General features: G+C 40.8%; 1 protein-coding gene across 1 annotated transcript in view; it reads left to right on the top strand.

Annotated features, from left to right (window-relative positions):
- The window catches only part of nrxn2b (neurexin 2b), a 570,846-nt gene that overhangs the window by 43,594 nt on the left and 501,495 nt on the right, over window positions 1-25,757 (top strand). Inside the window, 1 exon segment of the mRNA XM_054600957.1 lies at window positions 163-183. Within this exon segment, the coding sequence (XP_054456932.1) occupies window positions 163-183 (21 nt within the window).

Raw genomic sequence — 25,757 nt, 5'->3', positions numbered from 1 at the left:
CTCATTGGCACTCTTTATTTAGATTTTATCTCGTAAAGATTTTGTTTGAAGGAAGAAATAGGAAGACATCTATTTGAAAGAAAAAAAGCAACATTTAATGAGTCTTCTCTCTGTGTCTGTTCTCTCTCTTTTTCATGCATTCCCCTTGGACCCTCCCTGAAGCTGAAGAGTATGCTGTTGAAGGTAAGACTGATGCTTTACTTCTCGGGCCCTCTGATGGCTTCCCCTAATGCTGTCAAGGATGCTGATGCTGGCTGCTTGTTAACACTGTATGCCCTCCCTCTGGGGAGGGGCATTGTCAGTTTGGACTGCGGTTATAAGTGACTTCAAGGGGGCCTAAATTATTTTTTACGAATAAGACAAAAGTGACGGAGTTAAAACACAAATTAACTCTGTTCTCTTTCTTGTTTATTTTATCTTTGTCTTTTTATTTTGTTTTACTGCGGTTTATCTCTGTAGATATAAGCATATGTTCTATTTTCCACTCAGGAATGTATTCATGCACTCAGAAATGGTAAAAAAATAACAGGATAGCGTGGCTCTCTTTTGATAGTTTACCTTTTAACAAAATTTCAAGTTTACATGAAATGACATGGTGATTTTTGAGGTACTGTCTCCTGCTTTCCTGCCTTGTATTTCCAACAAAGTTGAATGAAGGCTGCCTGTAAAGGCCCTCGAGAGGCCTCATTAGCTCTTGGGCCAGGCACTAAACCAGTGGTGGATGTAGCAGACCTTAGGGATGGGTCTGCCTCGGCTTGTCCGTCTGCAGGCTGTTGCCTGTCTCCATATTGAATTGTTCAGGAACAGGTTCACCCACTGGTTGAGTTGGTCCGTCAGATTAGACTCTCAGATCGACAGAAAATGCTTCTTTGAATTTATGTGTTGAGTAGTAGAACTGTTGACTGGTGTTTGCATGTTTTGGAGTTGCATTTCCTCCTTGCTGAGTTTCAGGTGATGCATTACCTGTCACACGGCCTGAACCAGCAGGGGAAATCACTATGACAAACACCTTTTTGCTCAAGGTTTTCTTTAAAGCTGAAAACTTTAATGCTGCATTTGCTTCTCAATGTTAAAAACAAGGCATGAGTTGTTTATCTCATGGCATATTGGAAGTATAAAGCATATGTCAAAGTGTAATTTCGTTGTTATCGGCTAACCCAGTGAACTCTATTTGAGTTCTGCACTGTGTTTGGTATGCAGAATGTGTGCACTTATAGAGGCTGACATTTTCTCAGTGTGTTCCTACAGTACAGGAGAGAAGCAAGTCTTCCTGTAATGAATGTGTGCGTGCATGTGTGTGTTTGTCCATGTCTATCTGTGTTTGAGGGCTCTTGCAGTCCGCCTCATGTCAGTTCTTCTGAGGCCCTTGATGGGAAATGTTGGGGAAGGTATGGGACAGGAATGGATGGTGGCAATCCCACAAATCTGTCTGACGTAGTAGCCCCTCCTCCAGACTGATGGAGAGTGAGGTCAGGAGCAAGAAACCGTAATGCGATAGGAAGGTGGAGAATGGGCAGAGGAGGGTTATGAAGATGGGTAATTTTACTCTGTGGCAGACCCAAGGGAGGGTAGACAATTCCTGAAGGGCCCTGGGGTCCTCTGTTGACTTTCATCAGACTACAGAGGTTAAACCAGGCTCTCCATCACACGTACAGACGTATAGTTCAGAGTAATGACACAAAGCTGTGTACCAAGTTGTGTTTTGGGTATGTCAAGGCAATGTCACCCAGGCCAGACCTCTTAGCTCAGCACTTGCAGTTTTCTTACTGATCTGAAGTATGTTGTGCAGATATTCCTAGGCACTGGGAGGCGTCCTATCAATTATGTGGGCTCCCAGCAAATTGAGAAGGGAACACCTCCCCTTGTGCAGAGGTCTAGGTGTGTTCACCAGCAACAACATGGCCTAATATGAAACATCACTTGGGTTTTTAAAGATTCTTATATAGATATATAATAATAATAATAATAATAATAATAATAATAATAATAATAATAATAATATAATTTTTTGAGTTTAATTCCACTCAAAAACATGCTCCTGGGTTTTATGGAGATTCTTAATGAAGCTCAAAAGTTAAAATTGAAATGCTAACACCTGAATGATTTTGGACTCTTCTAAGTCATGCCATTTAATACAAGGACTCCCTTCTATTTTTAGGGTTTCCCTGTGAACGTATTTGGTCTAATAAGTGTCGGTGACCATGTGTTCAAAGGTTGGTTGAGATTGATGATGCACCGAGACGTTCAATGCCCCTTAGAGGCTGATGGCCCCCGCTGTAGCACTGTCGGGCAATTGATGATCTGCCTGCAACACTGACCTGTTTTTACTGGCAAGCCAGCCGTGCATCTGTGTCCTGATAGCCATGCATGTCCTCCCTCCTTTTCCTATGGTACCTACAGTATAAAAATTATAGTTAGACTGATCCATATCTCCAAACAGCAGCTGTATGCACCAAAGCTTATGCAAGAGGAAAATAAACTAAAAAACGACTAAGAGGAGGGCAACTCAAATCGTACCTGTCTGGAGGACTGCATTAGTGATATATAGTTTCATGATGAAAGCACAGGTCTACCTCCTTGCCTGGTGCAGTGGTGTTCCTGTAGAGGCTAATAAAGAAATGACAGCAAAAGTTGAAGGCAGGGGAGGCTTAGAGGTCAGCTGAAGGGACCTAGAGGTCAGCTGAAGGGACCTAGAGGTCAGCTGAAGGGACCTAGAGGTCAGCTGATGGGACCTAGAGGTAGCTATTTTAACCACCTGGATGTATTGGGAGAACGCAACCCCTTACTGCAGATTGGGTTGGTCTAGTGTTGAGAGTGGTTGACACAGAAAGGCGGTAGTGGTATGGACAGGCGGCAACCTCAGGTACTGCCAAGTGAAGCCAATGACAAAGTGTCTTAAAACTTGTTTAGTTTAGAGGCGAATCCTATGGTTGCAAAAATAAGTCTTATTGTATAGAAGTCTATGAGAAAATGACTCTACTGCTCTCTTGATTTATTCCCTCAGTAAACATTGTAAACATGAGTTTATGGTCTCAATCTCTAATTTCAATCTTCTTCAAAACAGCATGATGTTCATATAGTAAACATGTGAGTTAGGCCTGTGTGAGCTTTACCTGGTTAAGAAATAGATTAAAAAAATTAAAAAAATGAAGAAACACCTTGTTGAGGCAAAATGCATTCTGTTCATTCAGATGCTGTAGAACAGCCATTTCTAATTTCGCTCAAACCGATGGTCTGACAGATGATGACCATGAACACGGCTGATAGTAAGCGGATCACATACAACTGGAAAGTTACAGATCAAATCTTACCCTGGTCTGTGTGGCGGCCTCTGAGACTGGCTGGCGCTTTGTTTCTATGATGGATGTTCCGAGCTGCCCACGCTGATCTTAATCAATCTGATCAAGGCTAATGATCTTTTCTCTCTGAGCCACGCTCAGACCTCCAACTTAATCTCACCCTTGGGGGAGGACAATAAAAAAATGTTTTTCTCCTCTCCGGCAAGAAAATGGAGTTTGATGTTGGCGACAGATACCGGATTATAGATTTGTGTGGGGCCTGTAGTAATAGGAGATTACTTTGGATCATCCAAACCAGATTATGGATTTTGTTCTGATTTGCTCAGGAGAAATAAAACAAAATCATAGACTTAAAACTTGAATGTTTTTCTAAATGGGTGTGCGTCATAGCGACAGAAGGATAAAGTAAATATGAAATGTACTGATGTCATTATGGTATTAACCTAGATTTAGTTGTTTCTGGAACAAATGGTGCTTGTATGTGATCCTTCAATTCCAACTGATGTTGTTATTTTGTATTCCATTGGCTAAAAGGCAGACCACCTGGGTTTGATCTTGCCAAAAAATGATAAATTGCAAAAGCAATTGGGTACTATAGGCATTTATTCATATAACGGCATTGCATAACAATGCAATTTGTCCATTCTTTCAGATCAATAAAGCTTAACTGTGCATTTTTCATTGAACGCAGTGCGGTGTTCAAACAAGGCAATCGATTGTGGAAGATTGCTAGCTAGCTTTTTACTCACAAGCACTTGAAAAGAAAAGAATAGCACTGCAAATAAGAAATAACAAACGAACAAACTTACACACACACACACACACACACACACACACACACACACACACACACACACACACACACACACACACACACACACACACACACACACACACACAGTAAACTCATTGGACGGGAAAAAAAGACCAAGGAGTGGAAGGGTGGAACAAAATTCAATGGTGTCTTTCTTCAGCTCTGAAATTGCTCAAGAGCCTTTGGACAGTAGGATGCCTTGATGTTGCCTCTGCCTGCCCAGCCTCTGCCAGATGTTGCAGTGCGATAAAGCCTCCTCTGGTCCTGGAGGAGTCAAAGTCCAGCCATGCCTGTCTCACAAGACGTTAATTTCACCCCACACAGCTCACACTCCTTTCCCTCTCTCTATTTTCTGCTTTGTGATAACAAAGTCTAAAGGGATGTGGGCGTCCACTTGTGAGCAACTCCAGATGCTTCAGTGTCAACATGCGTAGCCACAGGCAGTACTGTTTGCTATGATGGAGAGAGAAATGGATTGGACAATGCATGGCCTGGAGCTCTGGTGTTGTGTAGTGTTTGTGTGTGTGTTTTTGTTTGTGTGCGTGAAGAAGAGCATTAGGTGTGCCAGATTTAGCTGCTCTGCTCAAGTTTTTCATTTGCCGGCTAGTACAACAATGTCAAACATTTCAATGGCTACATTTGCCCGAACTGTATATATTTTTGTTGAATTGTAATCATTTTTTCCAGAGATTTGTCAAATTCTTCCACAAATTCATTAAATTCTTTTGACTCATTGTTTGGATTGAAGCACTTTGGAGATGCTGAAGGGTTGCAGCAGCCTTTATGTGCTTTGAACTGACAGAGCAACACCAATGTTTTTAGTATACATTACATTCTTCATATGTTTTTTTTAAATCAACCCTATATTTGACTATTTTCCCAGTACCTAGGACACACAAGTTGTAACTTCAGCATTTCGACTGTATTACAATGACATAGTATTACAATAAGCTTTGGGAGGGCTTTCAAGGCTTTCTTCAAAGTATTCCTTTCTCCTGTGTACTAAAATTAAAATTTGTTGTGCACCTCTGTGCCTTTGTTGCTTAGAAAAAGGAAACAAATATATACAGTATTTTAAGCATTTCCCAGTAGACTATAGGGTTATGGGGTATTTGGAGTTTATATTGCCTCATCTCTCGTTTGGCTGTCTTCACCAACTAATTTATGCCCGGTCAGGGATACAATCTTAGTAATCCTCCTCTCTTTCCGATTCCCTCTGCATCTATCGCTCTATGATTTCCCTCTTCCTCTCACCTTATCCCTACATCTATCTTTAGCTTTACCCCTGTCTCATCAATTTCCCGTTTTGTTTAGTCTTCTTGCCACCTATCTGTACTCTTGACATCTCTTCCTCCCTTTCCTTCTGCCAATCCTCCTACTCTTTTTTTCCTCTCTCTTCTTCATCTCGGTCACCTTCTTCCCTCTTCTGGTAGATAAACATATAGCTTGTAGCTAAGAGGATTATTGGTGAGATGCCCCTATAGGAAGCTGAGAATTGCAGCGTTCTTGGTTATTGAAGCCTATATGGAGTGGAGTGGAGTGGAGTGGAGGAGAGAAAGCAAAGGATTTAAGAGGTGGGGCCCAGGTTTATTTACAATTGTTGATTATGAACAATTGTTTTACAGCTGTGGATATAATGGGATCAGAAGACATTTATTAGCCCACATTTAGAAATATATATTCCATGGCAACACTTTAAGACTCTGTGTTAGTAGCCTTTGACAGTCCTTAATGAAGCTTTGATCTGGTTCTTCTGGAGGCTCTTCATTTCTGACACTATCATAAGAGATCATAACAACTAATGCTCAAAGTAGATTAACCTACCGGTGCAATACTGGCAGTCAAGTCAAAGTGCACTCTAAGCCCTATTGGGAACATCTTATTAGCTTAACATGGGGCAGGTGGAAATTATTGCTTGACCACTTTAGTAATTTCTGTCTATTCTGAATCTCCAGTGTCAGTCATTTGTCAAGTTGTCTTGACTGACAAGATTGTTGCTCTTCACACCGGAGCCAAAATGCCCCAAAAAAACACATTTTCTATGATCAGTCAACTCTGGGCCATTTGCAACTCGTGTATGCTCTTGCAGCCGTGCTGAATATGTTGCTGCAAATGCTGGCAGAGATCTTTTTAACGCTTGGCCATGTGCATTTTCCTGATAACTAATTTGTTGCAAATAGAGCTACATCTAATTTCAATGAACAAAGCATTAGCTGAGGCTTATGTGAGGATCGGTTTGGTCACGTAAAGGTATAGTAGTGTGTGTGTGTGTGTGTAGGTTTGTGTAGACTGGTATGGGGTTATATGTGTAAGCTTACACTTTTCTTTTTTCCACCCGACACCTACTTTTATAACCAGATTTGTCCATTTTCTCAATTCAAGACTCACTACTTCATACTTTTTCCCCCTTCTCCATAAAACTTACCTCTCTTCCAGAGTGTTAGAACACTCCTGTTGTCTACCGGCAGCCTTTTCTGAATTAAATTATGCCATGAAATGCCACTGACTGCAAAGCAAAGAGTCCATGCTGGCCAGGTGACACTTTGAGAGATTGCATTTGGGCAGAGCCCGATGAAAAGTCCATCTCCTGCCCGTCCCCCAGCCAGTTCTAAGAAAATAAAAGCACTTACTTCCATCCGGCTGCCAAGCCAAAAGGTTGAGGGGAAGTGGTTACTACCACATTTTTCTTTCTCCTAGGTGTGTGCATGTGGTTTTTTTTTACTCTAAATTTGACTTCCCAGTTCTTTTGTACGTGAGTGCATCAGTGATATATGCATGTATGTTCAAGGGCTGACACTTTGTGGTTGATATGCTCTTTTCCGAGCACCTTCAGAGGGAGAATATTTTTTGGGGCGGGAGGGGTTATCCGTTGTGACAACTTTAATGGCTCGTTCCATTTATTGAAATTATATTTAAATTGGTTGGGGCGCGCTGGTCGCATTTGAGTTTGTTTTTTTATCATTTTAAGTATTATTCATTAGGTTAGAAATAATTTAATACTCTGCACACTGTATGTGTGGTAATATGTTAATTTACCACACATACAGTGTGCTAAAATTAATTTAGGCTACCAGGCAGGCTGCACTTGATGCACTGTGAGTTTCCCCATCAATCAATCAATTGATTGTCTAAAGAGAAGACAGATTATAAGTCAACCAAGATTGGTCGACTCCAGCCCTAATATGCTGGTATGTGTTTCCCATCAGTCAAACCTGTCTAAGGCCCAACCCCACTGAATAGCACACTGTTGTATACATTGTGTCACACTGCCTCAGTCTCTAAGTCCAAAGCGAAAAGGTTCCTCGATCTGATTCATTCAACAGGTGACCATTTGTTTTGACAGTCCTGTTTGGGGCTCGGCCTTTATTTGTGGTCCAACATTAATTAAGCAGGCCTGCAATTTGTCTGAAGGGCCGTTGGTTGAACTGGGGCAGTGTGGAGAGAAATGGTTTGGTAAGATTAAGATCAATAGGCAGGTGAGAATGAAAGTGACCAAAAAAAAGGGAAATTGGGAATTGAGTCATTTTCTCCTAATCTTTCCCTCATTTTCGTAATGGGAAAATAGTAACACCTGAGTGAGCTTGTTTTGCCACTGAGAACCTCCCTTTGTTTGACTGTAAAATGATATTATTTAGTAATTCAAGCAGTGTTGAATGGAGAATGTTTTTTTGGCTTTGCCTTGATTATTTGTTGGTTTTGCTATTTTGACTCATCCCCCTTTTGCTTTTCAAGTTATCTTTAACAATACATGTGGTACAATTTGACCTTAAACTTTTCAGTTTATCTATTTTTTTTCTATTGATGGAAAATCAGTCATCCTACATGGCATTGGATGCATTAAGCTGCACCCACTGTAAAGTCAGTAAAACAATGCCTTTGTAAATCAACCTTCATCAAGACACTGCATCCTTACCAGCTGAGATGTTGCTGCACTGTAGCTGATCCTGACCTTTGACCTTCCTGTGGATGAGAAGGAGAAAGGAACATTTCAAAACATTTTGGTGACACAGAATGTTAACATCTACATTTAACCTTCAAAGCCTGATCTGTGATGTCTTAACATGTTTTATCCCAAACTTATCTTGGGTGATATAACACATCGGGCAAAAATGCAAACATGTACCAACGCCACTTCTCACATTGTTGAAACAAACACTATAATCCAAATGTGTCACAGAGCTGGTTGTTGTATGTAAAAAAAACAAAAACTTGTGGGTTGAAAAGCAAATTAATTAAATGTCAGGATTTGTACCCTTTTGCTGATAATGGTAATTCATGGGCTACCATTTATAAATATCTAACATTTGTTATAGTCAAATCTCGTAAAACCATGAAAATATCTTAAGACTGAAGCTTACACAATGTTTCAGTTAAGATTTTGGATGTATGCTTTCCTCATTAGTTAGCTTTTGGATACCAAAGTGTGCCTTGGAGATTAAGAAAAAAAAAAGAACAATTTGACAATTTGACTCAAGCCTAGGATCTTCTTAGATTGAAGCCAACAATTTAGGCAAACATTTCACTAAAGCAACAATTTAAAGCTCAAATCGGCAAAGCTATAGGTTTTGTCCGACTTTCCTGGATTAGGAGCAGGCCTTTTTAAAGTAAACCCATCCATGGATTTAGTTACAGACGTGTCTGTAGCTCTTTAGTCAAATTACCCTCGAGAGATAAATCGGCATTAAATGTAATTAAACAAATTGCAATTATCAACAAGATGATCATTTCTGATACTGTGAATATCAGTGTTTCCATCAGGATTTTGTGAGACTATGGTGGCTCAATTCTGCCGCAGAAGAAAATTAAATATATTTTAAAGTTTAATACATCAATCTGGTGCATTTTGAGGGCAACATTAAGAGGCTAGATCTATGAGGAACTTTGTGCTCTTTTTAACGTTTTTTATGCTCTTGTTTTAACAGTGGTGTAATGTAACTAAGTGAATTCAGGCTGCTTAAGTACAATTTTGAGGTACTTGTACTTTACTTGAGTATTTTCATTTTACGTAACTTTATACTCCTACTCCACTGCGTCTCAGAGGGAAATATTGTTCTTTAAACTTTACTACATGGATATGACGATATAAGTTACGAGTGAGACTACTTTGCAGATTCAGATTCTTAAATGCCCAGTGTGTAAGTTTTAGTGGTGTGTTGCAGATCGCAACCAACTAAATGATCAACTTATCAATACTTTGCTTTTCTACAGGACTAAATCATTTCTTTTATATTTAAAATATACATAAATAATGTTTATAGAGCAGCAACAGTTATGTTTACAAAACAGAGCCATGATATAGTCATCAATTTCTCACTAGAAACAAGTTTAAATTGTTAATAAAATAAATAACACTTCTGAGAGAAGTTTAAAAAGAATGAAGAACACAGACTTCTGCCTGTATCAATGATTCCTCCTGTCTTCTGTCTTCATGTCTGCTTTGGCTGGTGTTAACAGAGCGGCGTTGAATTTGAATGAAGTTACACTTTCGTTTACATGTCCGTGCACGTTGCACGGACATTTTTACTCAAAATATTTTATTTCGCATTAGGTAATGATCATAGTTGCCTTCAACTGGAGTATGCTTCACTTCTCCTAGTTCACCTTACCACAGCGGCTAATCCACTCGTGCTTCGTACGGGAGTGTTTGTTTCTGTGGAGGAGCTAAGCCCGACAGAGAAAGCAGACCAAATGCACACTGCAGCGTAATAATAAATGACATCAAAACATTAAAAAGAACTATGCTAAATGCTAACAAAAACACTATGATTCTTAGTTTCAGGTGATTATACACTGATTAAAACATAATGAATTATGTATTCCATTGCTGCCAATTAAGAACCCTAAATGTTACACACTGTTCCTTTAATACAAAATATAAATCAACTCAAAAACTATGATACTACTTATTCATTATTTAAAGTAGGTCAAGTTAGCTCCACCCTTATCAGCTGCAGCAGGAAAGTGATGACCATCTTAATGTATTAATCATTAGAATCCAATAATAAAAAAAGGCCTAAAAAGATAAATAAAATATATTTAAAATGCCAGTTTGCATAATAAGTATCGTTTTAACTTTGGCACTATAAGTATATATTTTTGTACTTTCACTTTAGTAACAATTTGATTGCATGACTTTTACTTCTGTGGTAAATAGTTGAATCATAAACAAGACAAGTCTGGTCGATAGCTGACATCGCCACGGATTGAGGACAGTTCGCCCTGGTTAACAGTCCTCCCCTGCTAACAGCTGCAGAGGCAACAGGGGACCCATCACTTCCAGCAGGGAGAGAGGGCCCAATAGAGCGCTAACTTCACAGACCTGGGAAGCGCCGAAGTTGTTGTAGTAGATGCTGTAAAGCTGTCTCGGCTGGAGCCACGGGCCACTTTCATTCTACGAGTCGCACTAGAGCCTGTCGCCACGGAGGGAATGCACACAAAGAGAGCCAAGCCATTCCACCTGTTGAGTGTTAAAATATTTTCATTCATAATGGAACTGTCAGGACAAAATAGAATTTGGTTTGCTGCTACAGTCTAGGTAATTAATGAGAAACACTGGATTTAGAGTAGGTTTTTATTTAATCTTTTACAATTTTCGTTTTAAATGCCACGCAACTATAAAGAAAGGAATCTCAGGCTGTGTGTTTCAGAAGCATACATCGAAAACATGATCTACTTCACATCAGGCGAAGGTATGCTAGGGATCTTGCAGTGTCCAAGATGGTGCAATTCCGATTGTTTATATAAAAAAAAACAGTGGGGGCATGTCTTCAGGGCTCTTTTACTCTCTTTTATTTGGCTCATTTACTGCAGTTCACTTTTGCTGCTGCAAATACAGTTAAAACTGAACTCGTCTTCACTCCTCTTGAGTAAACGAGCGATGAGCAGTTCTGGAGAACGCTGCAAGCAGCCATACCATGGTTTCCCAAGCGATCAGCCCGCTCCAATAGGGCACATGCTCCGACCGGGCTTACCCTGAACAGACACTGCTCTAGCAGAGATAGATTATTGGAATAAACACTGAGGTCAAACCTGAGCATTTTATTGAAACTACATTCTAAACAGGGCATATTTACACCCGTCAGAAAGCTACCATTTGCAGTCGGTGGAGCCATTATGTCACTCACACCGTCACATAATTAAAACTGAACACTGATTGAGTGCCTTCATGTTCAGAATGAATTAAACCTTTTATTAATTGGCATAAAATGTAAATGGCCACCATCTTGACGAGACAAAGTCAATAATTACATTTCAGTTTGAAATTTGTTTACCTCTATATTGCAGCACAGATAAAAGTAATAATTATTATGGAGAATTTCAGCTGCTGCTCTAGACATCTCGCACTGAAAAATGAGTCTATCCTGAATTCAAACTCAGTCAACACTTCAGCAAACTATACAACAAGGCATTTCTACATTTATCACAGCCGGGATCCTGCCAGGATCTGCACACCACTGATTAAATACAAAAATGTCCTGCTCAAGCTCGTTTTTTTTTTTTTTTTTTTTTTTGGGGCATTGATTGAAACTCTTTACAAAAACGTTTTCATCACTGTTTGATTAATATTTTCTGCCCTGCGACGTCACAGCTCTAACTCTAGTTCTTCTCCAAAGTGAACCCGTGTGAACTGTGTTTTTAAAGTTTATATCAGGCTTTTACGAGCATGATTTTAAATCTGCTTTGTGGAGTAGCCAAACCCCGGCCTTGTACACTAGGTTTGCTCAACTCAGGGTTCCTTTATGAGACATTGCTCTTGAGGCATCATGTGTGCAGTTTCAGACTAGTTTATGATAAACAAAACAGACATCTCTGAGAAAAATACATAGTTAAACTGTCCCTTTTTCAACATCACTGCCGACAAGGGTCCCCTGTTTTTTTTCTTTACGCTGTCAGTGTGGCCTAACTGCTATGATGAATTGTTATCAGGAACACCATAAATGTGGGCAGCAGCTGCCATAAAGCCTCTCCTTATAGGTCTTATTTATTTATCTGTCGCCTTCCAATCTCTGAGGGCCGGAGAGAAGGAGCTTTAATGCCACAGGCCTTCAGCGCTCACTTAGTGTGCTGGTTTCGGCCTGGCCTTCATGCCTTCTCAGCATGTGATTTAATTTTTTTTTTTTTGGAGGGGTAAAAGTAGACATGATGGGATTAAATATAGGACAGGGGCTAGAAGGAGATGAGGGTCAAGGAGCAAAGCAAAATGAGTGAAAAGAGAAGAAGAAAATGAAACATAGGAATGGGAAACAAGAGTGAAGGGATAAAGTGAGGAAGAGGAGGAGTTAGGGGGAATCTGGAGAGCAGAGGCGTCAAACCAGCAGGCTGTTTGAGCGGAAGGAGACATGGCCTAGATACTTCACTGTTGATGACTGTTCAGCTAGGCCACGGTTTCATTTTGTCAACTAAGCCAGTGTCATCTTTTAAGTGTTATGCACACCATGTGGCCATTCCGCCCTGTGTGTGTGTGTGTGTGTGTGTGTGTGTGTGTGTGTGTGTGTGTGTGTGTGTGTGTGTGTGTGTGTGTGTGTGTGTGTGTGTGTGTGTGTGTGTGTGTGTGTGAGGGTGTCGCTATGAATTTTACACATAACCCGTAGTCTTAACATTATCTTTCTACTTGTTATGAAAAAAGCATCGGCTAAGATGTTCTGCAGCCCCAAGCTTTTGGCTTGAATGTAAGACATGGCCTCAAAAATCATCAAGCCCTCAATTTGGTGCACAATCTCACAAACTACTAGGTCATGCAGAATATACCCCACATCAATTTGGATGATTATATCACCAAATATTCAATCAAATTCATCCTCTGCTATGTTCTTTGGACCCTGTGTAACTCTGTATTAGGTACCATTCCTATTTGAAATTCCATCCCTGTATCTTCAGGTACGGCAGTTTTATTTTTAGGATTGTCTTAATCATCAGTCCTGTGGAAAGCAAGTGGTCTACCAATCCTGGTGCCACAGGTGAACACTAAAGTTTTACTCCAGGTTCGGACTTAAACTCTATCATAGCAATTTGCTTTCTGCGGGTTTCACCAGGAAACTAAAAGAAAGGCAACCATTTGTTTTCATGCCTTGACACTCGGCAATGAATGAAACCGATCCAATCCCCCAGAACCTCTTCCTGCCTCTTTTTGCTCCGTCTTCTTTTGCTGACTTAAGACGGACACACAAACATGCTTTCACCTGTGGAGAGTACAACCACATCACTCAGTAAAAGATTGAGTATCTGTGTGTGTGTGTGTGTGTGTGTGTGTGTGTGTGTGTGTGTGTGTGTGTGTGTGTGTGTGTGTGTGTGTGTGTGTGTGTGTGTGTGTGTGTGTGTGTACATGACATAGAGTGTGTGCGCATGAGTGGAAGACAGTGTTTGTGCATGTGCACGGCCCAGATTAAGCTGTCACACAGGCTGTGAGTGGTCCTAGACAGGCTGATCAATGTGGGGCCAGCTTGCAGATAATGAAGTGGTTAGGTCTCCCCTGATGCCTTTAATTGAACAAGTGTCGCTGGCTCGGCCCATCTGGACAGAAAGCATCCTGGGAATTGGGTGTTTTCATGGGGACTGTGGTCTGAATGGCTGGTAAGGGAGAGTAACTTTGGAGCCTTGTGACCCTGCGAGTAGCTCCATGTGGGAGCATAAACTAGCACATTAATCTTTTAGCTCAATGTGCAGACACTGTACTTTAAATGTAAGCCTGTTTGTGCATGAGTGTGCTTCCTCTCAAAGGAATTACTTTCCGCTCTGTAACACTTAACTCTTGTTTCTCAGTTCAGTAAGGCTTTCTGAGTTGGGTAATCTCACATGGGCAGGGAGACGGGGTCTCATTTTAATTGTGTTTTCATCTAAGTCAATATTGTTTGACCTCATCTGGAGAACATTTAGTCAGTGTTTCCCTGTTTGCGTGTGAATATGTCCTGTCCATATCTCTAGCTCCCAGGACCAGTGAGGGTGGATAGTACTGCTGGCTGCAAAATTGAGTCAAGCCACTGCTTCTTAAATTGGAAGTGCACTGCGTCTCCAGTCAGAGGCACAACAATAAGTAGAAGGAAGTCTTTGAACGTGCTGTTGCCTTAGTTCCCTTAAAATATGAAAATAGAGCAGTGCGTGAAGGAACATTTACTTACATCCTGGAGGACCAAAGGCATAACCATAAACTGCCTAAGGGTATTGCTTCTGCATGCAGTGAATTTATTACCATCGAGGAATTCTTTTCTGTACTCTATGTGTTTTACTGTTTAATTCTTTACCACTGTCAAAGGTCCTATTTTGAAACCTGCAGGCACTAGAGAGTGCAAGCTGAACAATTCAACGCCTTAAGCGAGTGGCCCTGTTGAATAAGATAAGGTCAGAACTCCACTCATGATTTGGAGGATACAGAGCAGCTCCCATCTGGACACTGACAAAAGCTGCCTCCCTCCTCTTTCTAAGCCAAGTCAATGAAGAGACCTTCTACCTGCCTTGTTCGTGTTTCTCCTCTCCGTCAGACAGAGCCCCATAGACTATTCATAAACTTGGCCAGCGGGTTGTCTGACCTTTTCGCTGAAATGTTAGGGCAAATTAGTTGTCAGAGTGGTGGACGTGGCAGCCATGTAAAGCTCTAGCTCCTGTCCCATACACTTCCACCTTCCTTCCTTTTTCCCCCTTTTCACATGGTACCTGCCCTTTCTACTGCAGTAGTGTTAATCCCACTACCACCACTGCTATGAACAGGCATTTTTTGTCTCTGTTACCATCCTCTGATTTCAGAATAAGGATGGCAGACGTAGCGCTAGGTATTTAGAACCATGATATTCACGCACATTCACAAAATTTCAGCACAAAGAGGCAAATAGAAGTGAGAAAACGGGCCTTCAAAGCATCAAGTGCAATGCCATAAAACAACCATGTGGTCCATGAAAGCTTTTCCTCCCAGGTAAACTGTAGGTCAATCCTTTTAACCCAAAATGAATAAAACAACTACACAGCAGTGTGCTGTGCATCCTTTGTGAATAACTGTCCTAATTCAGTCTATACATCACACATCCTTGAATTACTATCAAGCACTTTTACCCTGAATATAGAGCAGTTTATAATGAGCCCAAATGCAAGCAGCACCCTTTTAAAGCAGAGTAAACACTAAGCTCGCTGAGCCGCTGCCCCCAAGAGTCTACGCATATTCATTACCTTATGTAATGGCTTTTTAAAATAAACAACACTGCATTCAGCTAGCATTACTTTCTCCTGCATAGTAATTAGCTGCTTGATACCCCTTTTTTGTGTATGTGTTACTTACTGCACTTTTTCAAAACATCAAACAAGAGCGAAAGTTAATGGTTACTTTGGAGCAAGCCACGCATTTAGGTTTCCAAAAGACTAGAACTTTGAGTCAATTTGTACAATATCCTGCTATGATAGAAGCCCAGACGGTGTAGGATAGTAATGTGGCAATGGGGGAGCTCTATAACCCTCAGGCTTTTAGCAGCTTTGCATACTGTACTAGGTAGACACTCAGATCTAATCCATCAGCCCCGATACAGGGAGGTTTTCCTTAATTGTTTACTTTTGATGAAAAAGCTCCTCATTTCCGCTTTTCCATTCTACTTGCCAATTTGTCCTCGATCTGAACTTGATCTTATCTTGCGGTTCAGGCCTTGAACTCATCCCCTCTCCCTATAGGCTTCTTGCCTCAACTTTCTGACCTTAGCCTGACACTGATTCTGCCTTTTGAAGACAAGCGAAGATCAAGTGCGGATCAGGGGGTTAGTTACTCTGGTGATACAGTTTTTTTCCCCTTCCCTGTCTGTTGTTTTTTGTGCGCTGTGGGTTGCGGCGTGCTGCATGCTGCATGCTAAACTCGTGCAGTAATTGGGTGTGTGCCTGTTTGCAGCCGGCTCGGGCTCATCGTTCAGCGGAAATCTATGGCAGTGTGATAAACATATTGCTAAGTAAGTGGATTGTGTGCCTGTGAGTGTCATTGCACCCGGCACTGTGTACACAGGATGACAGCACAACTGTCATCTGGGGTCAGCTTTTTCACCACCCTGGCAACCCGTAGCAGCGAGTGTGTGTGTGTGTGTGTGTGTGTGTGTGTGTGTACTATCACGAGACGAGACGAGACACGATATTGGGTTCACGAGATCGAGACGAGACGATATTTTAATAAAACTACAATGACAAAATATATGACTGGAACAGACTTTTATTTAACCGATTATTATATATTATATTATAACTTAAACACTTAAGAACTTAACTTAAACTTAGAACACGAGTAAAGACGAGTGAGTGTGTGTGTGTGTGTGTGTGTGTGTGTGTGTGTGTGTGTGTGTGTGTGTGTGTGTGTGTGTGTGTGTGTGTGTGTGTGTGTGTGTGTGTGTGTGTGTGTGTGTGTATATATATATATATATATTATATATATATATATATATATATATATTTCTTTCCCTTCTTAGAACCTTGGACAATAACTTTATTTACATTTTACATGTGCTAAGGCTAGGCAACGTCTTATTACACTCCCTTTTGTATCCGTACCCTACTGTTTAAAGGGCTTTGAGTTGCTCAGCTCAAACACAGTCACCGCCTCTCACCATCTCCACACACCGAGCAGGCAAACCAGCCAGTGTTTACCAATCAGTTACAGTCGCCATATCACATCCAGCCTGCCCTTACCGTTTACTGAAGGCCTTGATTAAGTGCCATGATGGAAAGCATCAACATCCATTTCATCCATATTTGATGAGTGAATGTCTCCCTCCTATTACACACAACAGGAGGAAGCTGTAATCAACATTCACACACACTGTGAATAATTATCTACCCAGATAATAAGCTGTTTATGCAAACACAGAACAAGGTTGATTTTTTTATTTTTTTCAGCTCAGTGTGGTGTTTTTTTCTGTCTATGATAAAGAGAACTCTGATTAGGTAATAGCATTACTGATTTCCTGTTGTTTTTATTATTTGACTTGCTCAGGCTGCCCCCTGATCTGTCAACTAACATTATTAGCCCCTTTCACTGAAAAGGCCTTTGTCATATTCAGGACAGCAGCACCAGAATAAATGTATCAACACAAGAACCTGACACACTGTCATTTGACCACACTAATGATATGGCATAATAACTGAGCAAGTGTCTATTATGCACTCTGCTCACACATAGACTCAACAGAGGGGTAGATCATGTCTGCTCCGAGCTGTGTTATGCTCAATTTCAGAGTCACCCTGTAAACCTTAGATTTTTATGAGCTAGACCTCATTTCTGCAGGGCAGCACCACATTTAAAGAGAATGTGGATCCACAAATGAGGTCAGCAGAGCGGGCTGTTACATTAAGGGCGAAGGAATCATAGTGTCTGACTCCTACCTATTGCAAATGGCACGTAAAGATTAGCATATAGAAACTGAGACTAATTATTAGAAAAGGTGTATCAGGACAGGGTCACATTGACACTGTAACATGCACTCAGGTTCCAGTTTATAGTAAACCCTAAGTAAAAGTAATGCAGCCCAAAACAGTTCTGCTTTAAATCCTCCCTTAATGAAGATTATTATATGTATTGCTTTATACAGGAAGGCGTTTCTGTTACGTTGCCTAATATTTATATATATGAAGTGAATAAAATAATAGAAACAACTTTATTACAACCTACAAAATACATTTCAGCAGCAGGACTGTTGTATACAATTGCAGAAGTCTTAGCTAGGTATATATAATGAACTGAAAATTGCCTGATGACCCAGGCAATTTTGATTAAATAGGTATCTGGCACATTAGAATAAGAAGAGTAACTTTTGACATTGGCACACCCTATTTTTCTCAAGCTAATTAATCGAAATACTGAAAGTCCTGGGTCAAGCGATTGAACTCATATGGTTAAATTATTGATAGGAGAAGAATGGAAGTTTAACTGTTTTGACTCAAGTTATTTTCATGAAGCGATCACAAATAAGATGTATCATTAAGTTGTTGAAGCCAAAGAAAAACTCACATTTGTACACCAGGTACCGAGTGAGGATTCTTCCCTCACTAATCAGTACAGACATCAGCTTGCAGAGAGCACTGCTACTTAATTTTGACCCGCCATCATGTTAAACAGAGAGGTAACATTAATTCGAAACGGCTACTATGAGCTACTGCTGGAGACGTCTGTCATTTCAATTTCAAATACTCTCAATTCATCCAGCTCTATTGGGCCTTCTGTACCTCATAGGCGCTCAATTGTTATGAGCCCCCAAAAGGAACCATTGCCCAGTCAGTGCTCTGCCATTTGATAAAAACTTGCTAACAATGCAAAACAGGTAGAGGTGACAGGAGTCACCTCTAAAATGTGCATTTTATTTTAAAGAGCCGTACACCTTTTTTTTCTTTCTTTATTTATTAAATAACACCCCCAACAAACATTTTGGCATTCCTCTTTTGCTTTCTCCCTTATTCCCTCATACTTCTGTCATTGCCTGTCACTGTTCAGTGGGCACAGTGACAGCCCCGACTGATGCAGGTCCAACCAACAAACAACAGACAAACAGACATGTCCCTCTCTGGGCCTCTCGCCTTTCAGGCCCTCATCTTGCCAGCCTGTTTTCATGACCAGCAACCAGGCAGGTGAATAAAAGGAAGATGACAGTAGAGTTTGTTTTTGTACCCCTTTTCAATGTTGGTGTAATGGTTGGTTAGAAACGTGCTCCCTCAACCAGACCTTCAAACCAAGACCTGGAAAATGCATCCTCGATGTTTCTTTCAGTTGGCAGACACAAAGAACCAGAGTGAAGTTCAGAGTCAAACAAGGAAGCCATGTCATGCTTGTTTGTGCTGCTGTGTGTCGGCAAACAATAAATCAGATTTTGGATGGAAATCCACAATGCTTCAAACCCTCTGCATACTAGTTCAGGGGGAAGGGACCAATATTTGAACAGAGGTTTGATTGCAGCAGGACAAGCAATCTGTCCTACACAGGAATTGGATTTCTTCAAGTCCATATTCTTCTTCCAAACGTAATGAAAAACTAGAATACGCACAAAGCTGTGTGTGATAAATATAGCCCATCTATTGACACAGATCTGCTATACTGAGTTGAGCATCATGGATGAAAATAGGAGCACTTCTTTTATGCGTATTGCAATCTGTTTTGCTCCATCAGCAGGAAGGAAAGACAAGAGGGTTAAAAACAAGAAAGCGACAGGTGGGGTTCTTATGCTTAAACTAAAAACTGTCTGCTCTCCTGCCAGGCAACTTTTTCTTTTCCACCCAGCTGTTTGGTTTTCATGGAATTGTGCAAAGACTGGCACTAGAAGTAAATAGTTGTTTAGAGCTTTTGCTCCAATTAATTAGGCTGGAAGTGGAGGCTACAAGTCCTGGATTCTCAGGACCATTCAGCTTTTATTTCAACCGATTCATATTGACCCTTGCTCCTTGTAGCATCGATCCCGGTTTGAAAGGGTACAGGAAGGACTCTTTGTACTCCACTTAATGGTTTCAATTGCCGGTGCTGTCCTTCCATTTCACTTGATACTAGGTCATCTCTGTTATGTGCCATGAAAAGGACTGCAGTAACAGTATTTTAATGTTCCTCTTAACCTTTCTCTAAGCAGTTCTTTTTTAATATTACAAGTGCAGTGGCCATTGAAAACTTGCATATTTGCTTGATCTAGATTATTGCTGCTTGCAGCTCTCTAGAGAACCACTAATCCAAATAAATTAATACTCAACCTTCTTTTACTTTCTTGTCATGTTTGTAGTGACTTAAACTCGCAAGACTTTTCTTAGTTTGAGCTGAGGTTCATCTGCTGGCCTTAAGTTAGTTAAACAGCCGTGTTTCCAAACTAAGGAGAAGTCGGTATTTGTGTGTACATTTAGGGATTAATGTTTATTTATGAGTACCTGTGTGTCCATGACTGCCCAATTTATGAAGTTTTAAAGCCCTGACATTTCCAACAACAGTGAAAAGCACATGTTTTGCATGTTTTAATGGTATCTTCACATTTGCTAAATTGGATGGCTAGGACTTTTTAGTTAGTCATGTTTGCTATGTTAAGGCAAAGCCTAGGAGGCAATTGTTGACTGTTAACATAGCAGGGCATGTAGCCTCGACAGAAATCAATTGGAATTTCTACACAACTGTATCAGAAGGTAGCAGACAGTCACACTAGCCATTAGTCCACCAAGCAATCCCAGAGACCCTGAAGAGACCAATTTACCTGCTATTTATTGCCACAGCAATTTTAATGGGAGACTAACAACACCCAGAATGGCAATTCCTGTTATTCCTATTTCCCTGCTTAATAATTGTCACCATTTGGGGGCCCAAACAGTAGTAGTGAAGTAGCCTTCACCTTATAATAACCCAGGGTTATTAGCGCCATTAGTGTTTTCCATAGTGAACTGTACACTTTACAACCACAGCTGCTAAACTCCTATCAAGACTTCTTTCCCTAGGCATTACAGATTAGCACATCTAAGGAGCTGAATCTCCAAAGTAACAGGTGCACTGTTTATCCCTCTCAAAAAGCAAGTCTAATAGATGTGACTCAACTCTTCTTCTCTCATGGAAAATAACTGAAGGTAAACAGCTCAGTTCTGCAGCTGAAACGCTCTCTAGAACCCACAGCATATTAATGAGAAATACGATGTGAGCAAGTGTTGCATTACAGCAGTTGTGGTGCGTCTTTGGTCCTTTCGAAATCTCTGCTTGTGAGCGAAGCACCTTGTTTGTACTCATGTCTCTCATTGTGGACTGTTGTGGGGGAAAGTATCACATAAATAACAGGCATACATTTCCAACGCCTTATTCTTATTGTAATCATTCACTGGACCTGCGTCTGTTTGAGAGCAGCCAACAACCACTGCTGGCAGACTTATATGCTTGGGCCTGGGCTTAGAGGGTCATTAGCCTTTCTGTCTTTGTCAGTGAGTACATTTGGTCATGCATTGGAGCTTTTTCACACTGTGTTCTGACTTTCAGACATCTAAGGAGCTCTGTGCTGCCCCCCCCCCCCCCCCCCATTACACCTGCAGCTTCTTTTATAAACCCTAAGCTGCCAAATCCTCAAAAAAAGTGTCCCTCTTTTGAATTATGAAGCAGCCAGGTGTATGCGTGTGGGAGGGGGTGGTATCATTATAAAAACGTTATGAGGCTGGTAGACGGTGCTCGCTCTTGGTTTATTTCTGCCTGTGTAATTTTCGTTCTGGTGTGAATGCTTAGCATCCGCTGTCCTGGCCAAATAAACACAAACATGCAAGTATGTAATTCAACATAAGTTGGCATGTGATTTGCTCAAGCACACACAGGGATGTAGCTGCATACAACAAAGCTATTGTAAGGGTCTAGATGCTTGCCTTTGAATGCATTTAAAGCTGTTTTTCCAGTTCAAAGAGAGGATGGAATACACTTTACAGACTAATCTTGTGCTTGCTGTGGCCTCGCACCTCTCATCCCACCCTCCGATCTCTACCTTTTATATCAATCGACTTTTTGTCCATATTTTCCTTTCATACTCAGAGACGTGGACAACACAGCCAGACAGATTCTAATGACCCTCATTCTAGTCAATATTATTATTATTATTCTCTGGCTGTCTAGAACTACTGAAGCATATCCTTTAATGAAGTAACAGAACCTCTCTGTGCATAGAGAGAGACTCCGATAATAACACTCTTAGCTAAATATACAGTCACTTATTTACCATAAATCAGGTGGCACACATGTATAGTATAAATGTTTGCGTTTGCTGGGCTGCTGGCTCAAGATAGGCTCAACACAGTTTAAGAGAAAACAAAAGGTCAATGACTTGCATTACAGCAAAATATATTTGTTATAACTGCATTATACCCGTATTATTCTGCAGATAAGTTAAGTCGACCTGCTTGGTAGAGCTACCGCGCTTGGCCAAGTAATTGCAGACTTTGAGATTACATATTTATTGATTGGTTGATTGTCTTGTAGGTGGGTGCGCACTGGTGGTGGATAATCATTAAATGAGCCAGGATCTATTTAACAATCAGACTCCTGTCGGTGTTTTTACATGTGAATTCACATGTATGCTTAAAATAACTATGTCCCAAATCTGTCTATATACAAAAAAAAGATGTTATATGTATGAAACCTGGGCCCAAATGAGTAGAGCTGTTCCAAAACATTTTTTTTTTCTTCCCTTTACCCATTCAATACTTGAACCCTCCTATCGGCAGATGCCGAGTACAGATCTGATACCAGTGCATTAAAAACAAAAAGGTAAACCGGTCATAATTCCCTCTAATATATTTTACATTGCTTTGCAAACATCTCCTTCAAACAGCTCTATTTATTTAAGTTTTACTGAATGGAGCTGCAAGATCATTATGTAACACAATGTAACACAACTTCCATTAACATGTATTAGCTCTCTTATTTAGCCAAGCAGAACTGTGCTCCCCATCGGCTGCTAACGGCTAACAGCTCTCCTCCTGCCAATTTCAACACACATTTGTTCTACACAATGGAGCATTATCAGGGGAAAAAATAGGGTGCATGGGAGCGTTTAACCACAGCTGTGTAGTAGCAGTTTGCACATGTGCAGTTCCAATGAGGCAGAAGTACAGTACATAGTGAGTGACACGTGTGTTTGTTGTTCCTGTTTAGCGTAGCTGGTCTGATAAATAACAGGATAACGTGATATTGGATCGATGCATAGATGCGCAAACTCGCAGATACACAATCCAGCATTTGTGGCTCTTCGGAGGCATTTCCAATTCTCGTATCTGTATCAGAACAACTCCATAATGAGTCACCTGTATAGGATTTTAAGGAGTCACCTGTGGAAGTACCTGATAGATGCCCCGAAACAGGATCGTCATCTGCAGTGTGTCATATTCATTAAAGTAGGTGTTTACTCCTTCAACCAGCCGCCAACCCCTAAGCGAGGTAAACAGTGGAGGAGGTTGACGTCAGAGTGAGGGGGAAGCCATAAGAAGATGAGAGGCGTTTGAGGTTGAAGAGGGAGACGGCAGGGTACACAAAATCACAACTCTGCCTCCTTGCTTATTCATCCAGAGCTCTGTATGGAAACCCCATTGGTGTTTTTAATAAAAAGAGGCATCACTCAAAACTAGGCGCTGACACATTCTACCTCCTTTCTACGTGTTCAGTTTTTTTTATGGTCCCTACTTGCTCCATTCCCTCTTTCCTCCTGCATCTCTTCCTTTCCTTTCTCTCTACATGAAATGACATCAGACACCTAATGAATATTTCATGACACTTCTTTACCCCTGTGCAAATAATGGATGCTATAAAAATCATAAATACATCTCTCTTCATCCTGGAGCTGGAGCTGTCCGTCTGTGCGCTTGTGCATGTGTGTGTTTTCCTGCTGGAGAGGTACTTGTACTTCTGCCATCAAGGACAATGTTTTGGGAGATTCATGCAGGGAGCAGCACAGTTCAGTGGCCTCATATCAGGTCAAGACTTGAGTAAATTGAGACATTTATTCTGGGTTTATTTGCCTCTTTTCCTCTCTTTGTTAGTCCCAGATGTCAAACTCCTGGTGGCCCCAAGCTCACTACATGGAAAACAAATTGGTTGATATGCACAGTGACAGGAATACAGCTCTTGCTGACCGGTATAAATCACTTGGGGTGTAGTTGGAGTACCCATAATGCATTATGATAAAATATAATTCATAGCAAGTTGCACTATAAGTCTGGTGTAACTCTGAGAAGAGGTTAGTGGTGGTTGCACTGTTGTGTGGCTATAGAGTATTATTTTTGGTGTGTTTATAATTCTTACTATGTCAGGGTCTTACTCTGATATATTCCATAAACATATGATGAACTTAACACATACTTAGTACATAGCAAGATTTTCCAAGCTCCACAAACCCTGACCAAGCTTTAAATAGCATTTTTATTGATTACTCCTACTTGTGACAAACTGCATAAGCATTCAGTGGCACTCCACTTGATTTTCAATATGTTGCAATTCTGTGTCCCGAAGGCATTTTGTGTTTCTTGTATTTTTGCACTAAATCATGGAGGCATAGCCCTGACTGGAAAATAGATGCCAATTTACTTGCCTGACTTTTATCTGGAAGGGGAAGGAATCATCTTGATTAATTTCTTTTATGTTTAGGTATTTGGTGCAGCCATTCTGCTAATCAAATATCCAGGAAATTGGGCTCGGATTTGAGTCATCAGAAAACGAGGCATCCAGGGGTTTTAGTTCCCAAATTAGCTTGGCTTTATTCAGGGTTGATGCTGGCCAGCTTGAAGTTTTCCTTTTGCTTCATTTCCCTTTTTATCTCATTGAAGGCAAAGAGGATGCAGACAATTATTATAGATGACTTGGCAAGATCTTTATTTAAATATTGCTTTAATCTTTTGTCCATTGTTCTCCGGTGTGACAGTAGCTGACTTTGAGTGTGCTGTTCTGTTGTTTTATTGTCTCCATGCATTGCAGTGAACTTTGATTTTCTCTGAAGGAAGAAGTGGTTTCTCAAGATTTCCCTAGCTGCAGTGAAGTGTGTGTTGTAATAGCACGTCAGAACTCAGCCATTCAGCCGCATTTAAAATGTCCTGGCTTTGTGTCTTTAATAGCACTAGATGAAGACTACCAAGGCTCTCAGACGACTTTTGTAAAGACTGACGTGTGGCTGATGGTAGTGTGGTTCAGTCCGACACAGGGACAATAAAGATGTCAAGGACATTTCCGTGTACTTGAGTGACCTAGTTATTTGAAGAAACCAGGTTTTGCAGGTAACCACAGGACATATTCACATGCAGTCCAGTAACCTGTATCCTGTAAATCTGTGGGCTGCAGGACAGCAACCCCCAGCCCGCTGCTTCAATGGCCCCTCTGACCCAACGTCTGGGTCCTCTGACTCACAGCAGATATATAGGCATCTTTATTCCTTTTTACAATCATTTACATAATGTGTTAAGAAATTTCCAATGTGTATGGGAATCGACAAACATAACACTTAAAATGCATTATTGCGGCTCCAAAAGGCACGGTGAACATGTTTGGGCTTAACTATGTGCTGGTGCACCTAAAAGAATAAGCTAGGCACTCCAGTGCAACCAATAATGAAATTAGTCTGGAGTCCTGCTGTGACATCTTTTCCATGTACTTGCATGCATATGTAAACAGCCAATGGGAAACAATAGATGGCCAAGAAATCTGCATTCTCCGGGAGAAATCATACAGGGAAAAACAGGGGCTTGGCTTGGCTTGGCTTGGCTTTTTAAAAAATCAGCTCGTAACATGGTTACTTAAGTATAGGTAAATGCACTGATTGTGTTCAAGATAATTCACCCTTCTCATGACTGTTGTTCTGAAGTGGTTGTACTGCTGATTGAAAGTCGCACAGCGGTGATGTAACTCTGGCAAACTGCAGCGCTATACTTCTTGCTGTTTTTTTTGGTCGAAGCACTGTCTATGGTCTGGATAAAAGAGAGATGACTAAAAAGACTAACTTAAATTAATATTTTTCAGTGTAACTAGATTATTTTTCAAAACAATCTTATTGTAACAGAGACAAAAATAAGTGCAGTTTTAATGTAAGTGAAATATGTGAAGCAAAGTTATGTGTCAGTGATTACATATATGAGCTTGTACGTGAACTACATTAGTAACTAGACGACACACTGTGTGTTGTACAGCACTGAAAGGTTTGACAGCTTTTGTAATGCCAACTCCTTTGAAA

This window comes from Anoplopoma fimbria, chromosome 7, assembly GCF_027596085.1.
Source record: "Anoplopoma fimbria isolate UVic2021 breed Golden Eagle Sablefish chromosome 7, Afim_UVic_2022, whole genome shotgun sequence".
Taxonomy (NCBI): domain Eukaryota; kingdom Metazoa; phylum Chordata; class Actinopteri; order Perciformes; family Anoplopomatidae; genus Anoplopoma; species Anoplopoma fimbria.
This window is presented reverse-complemented; position numbering and strand designations above follow the sequence as displayed.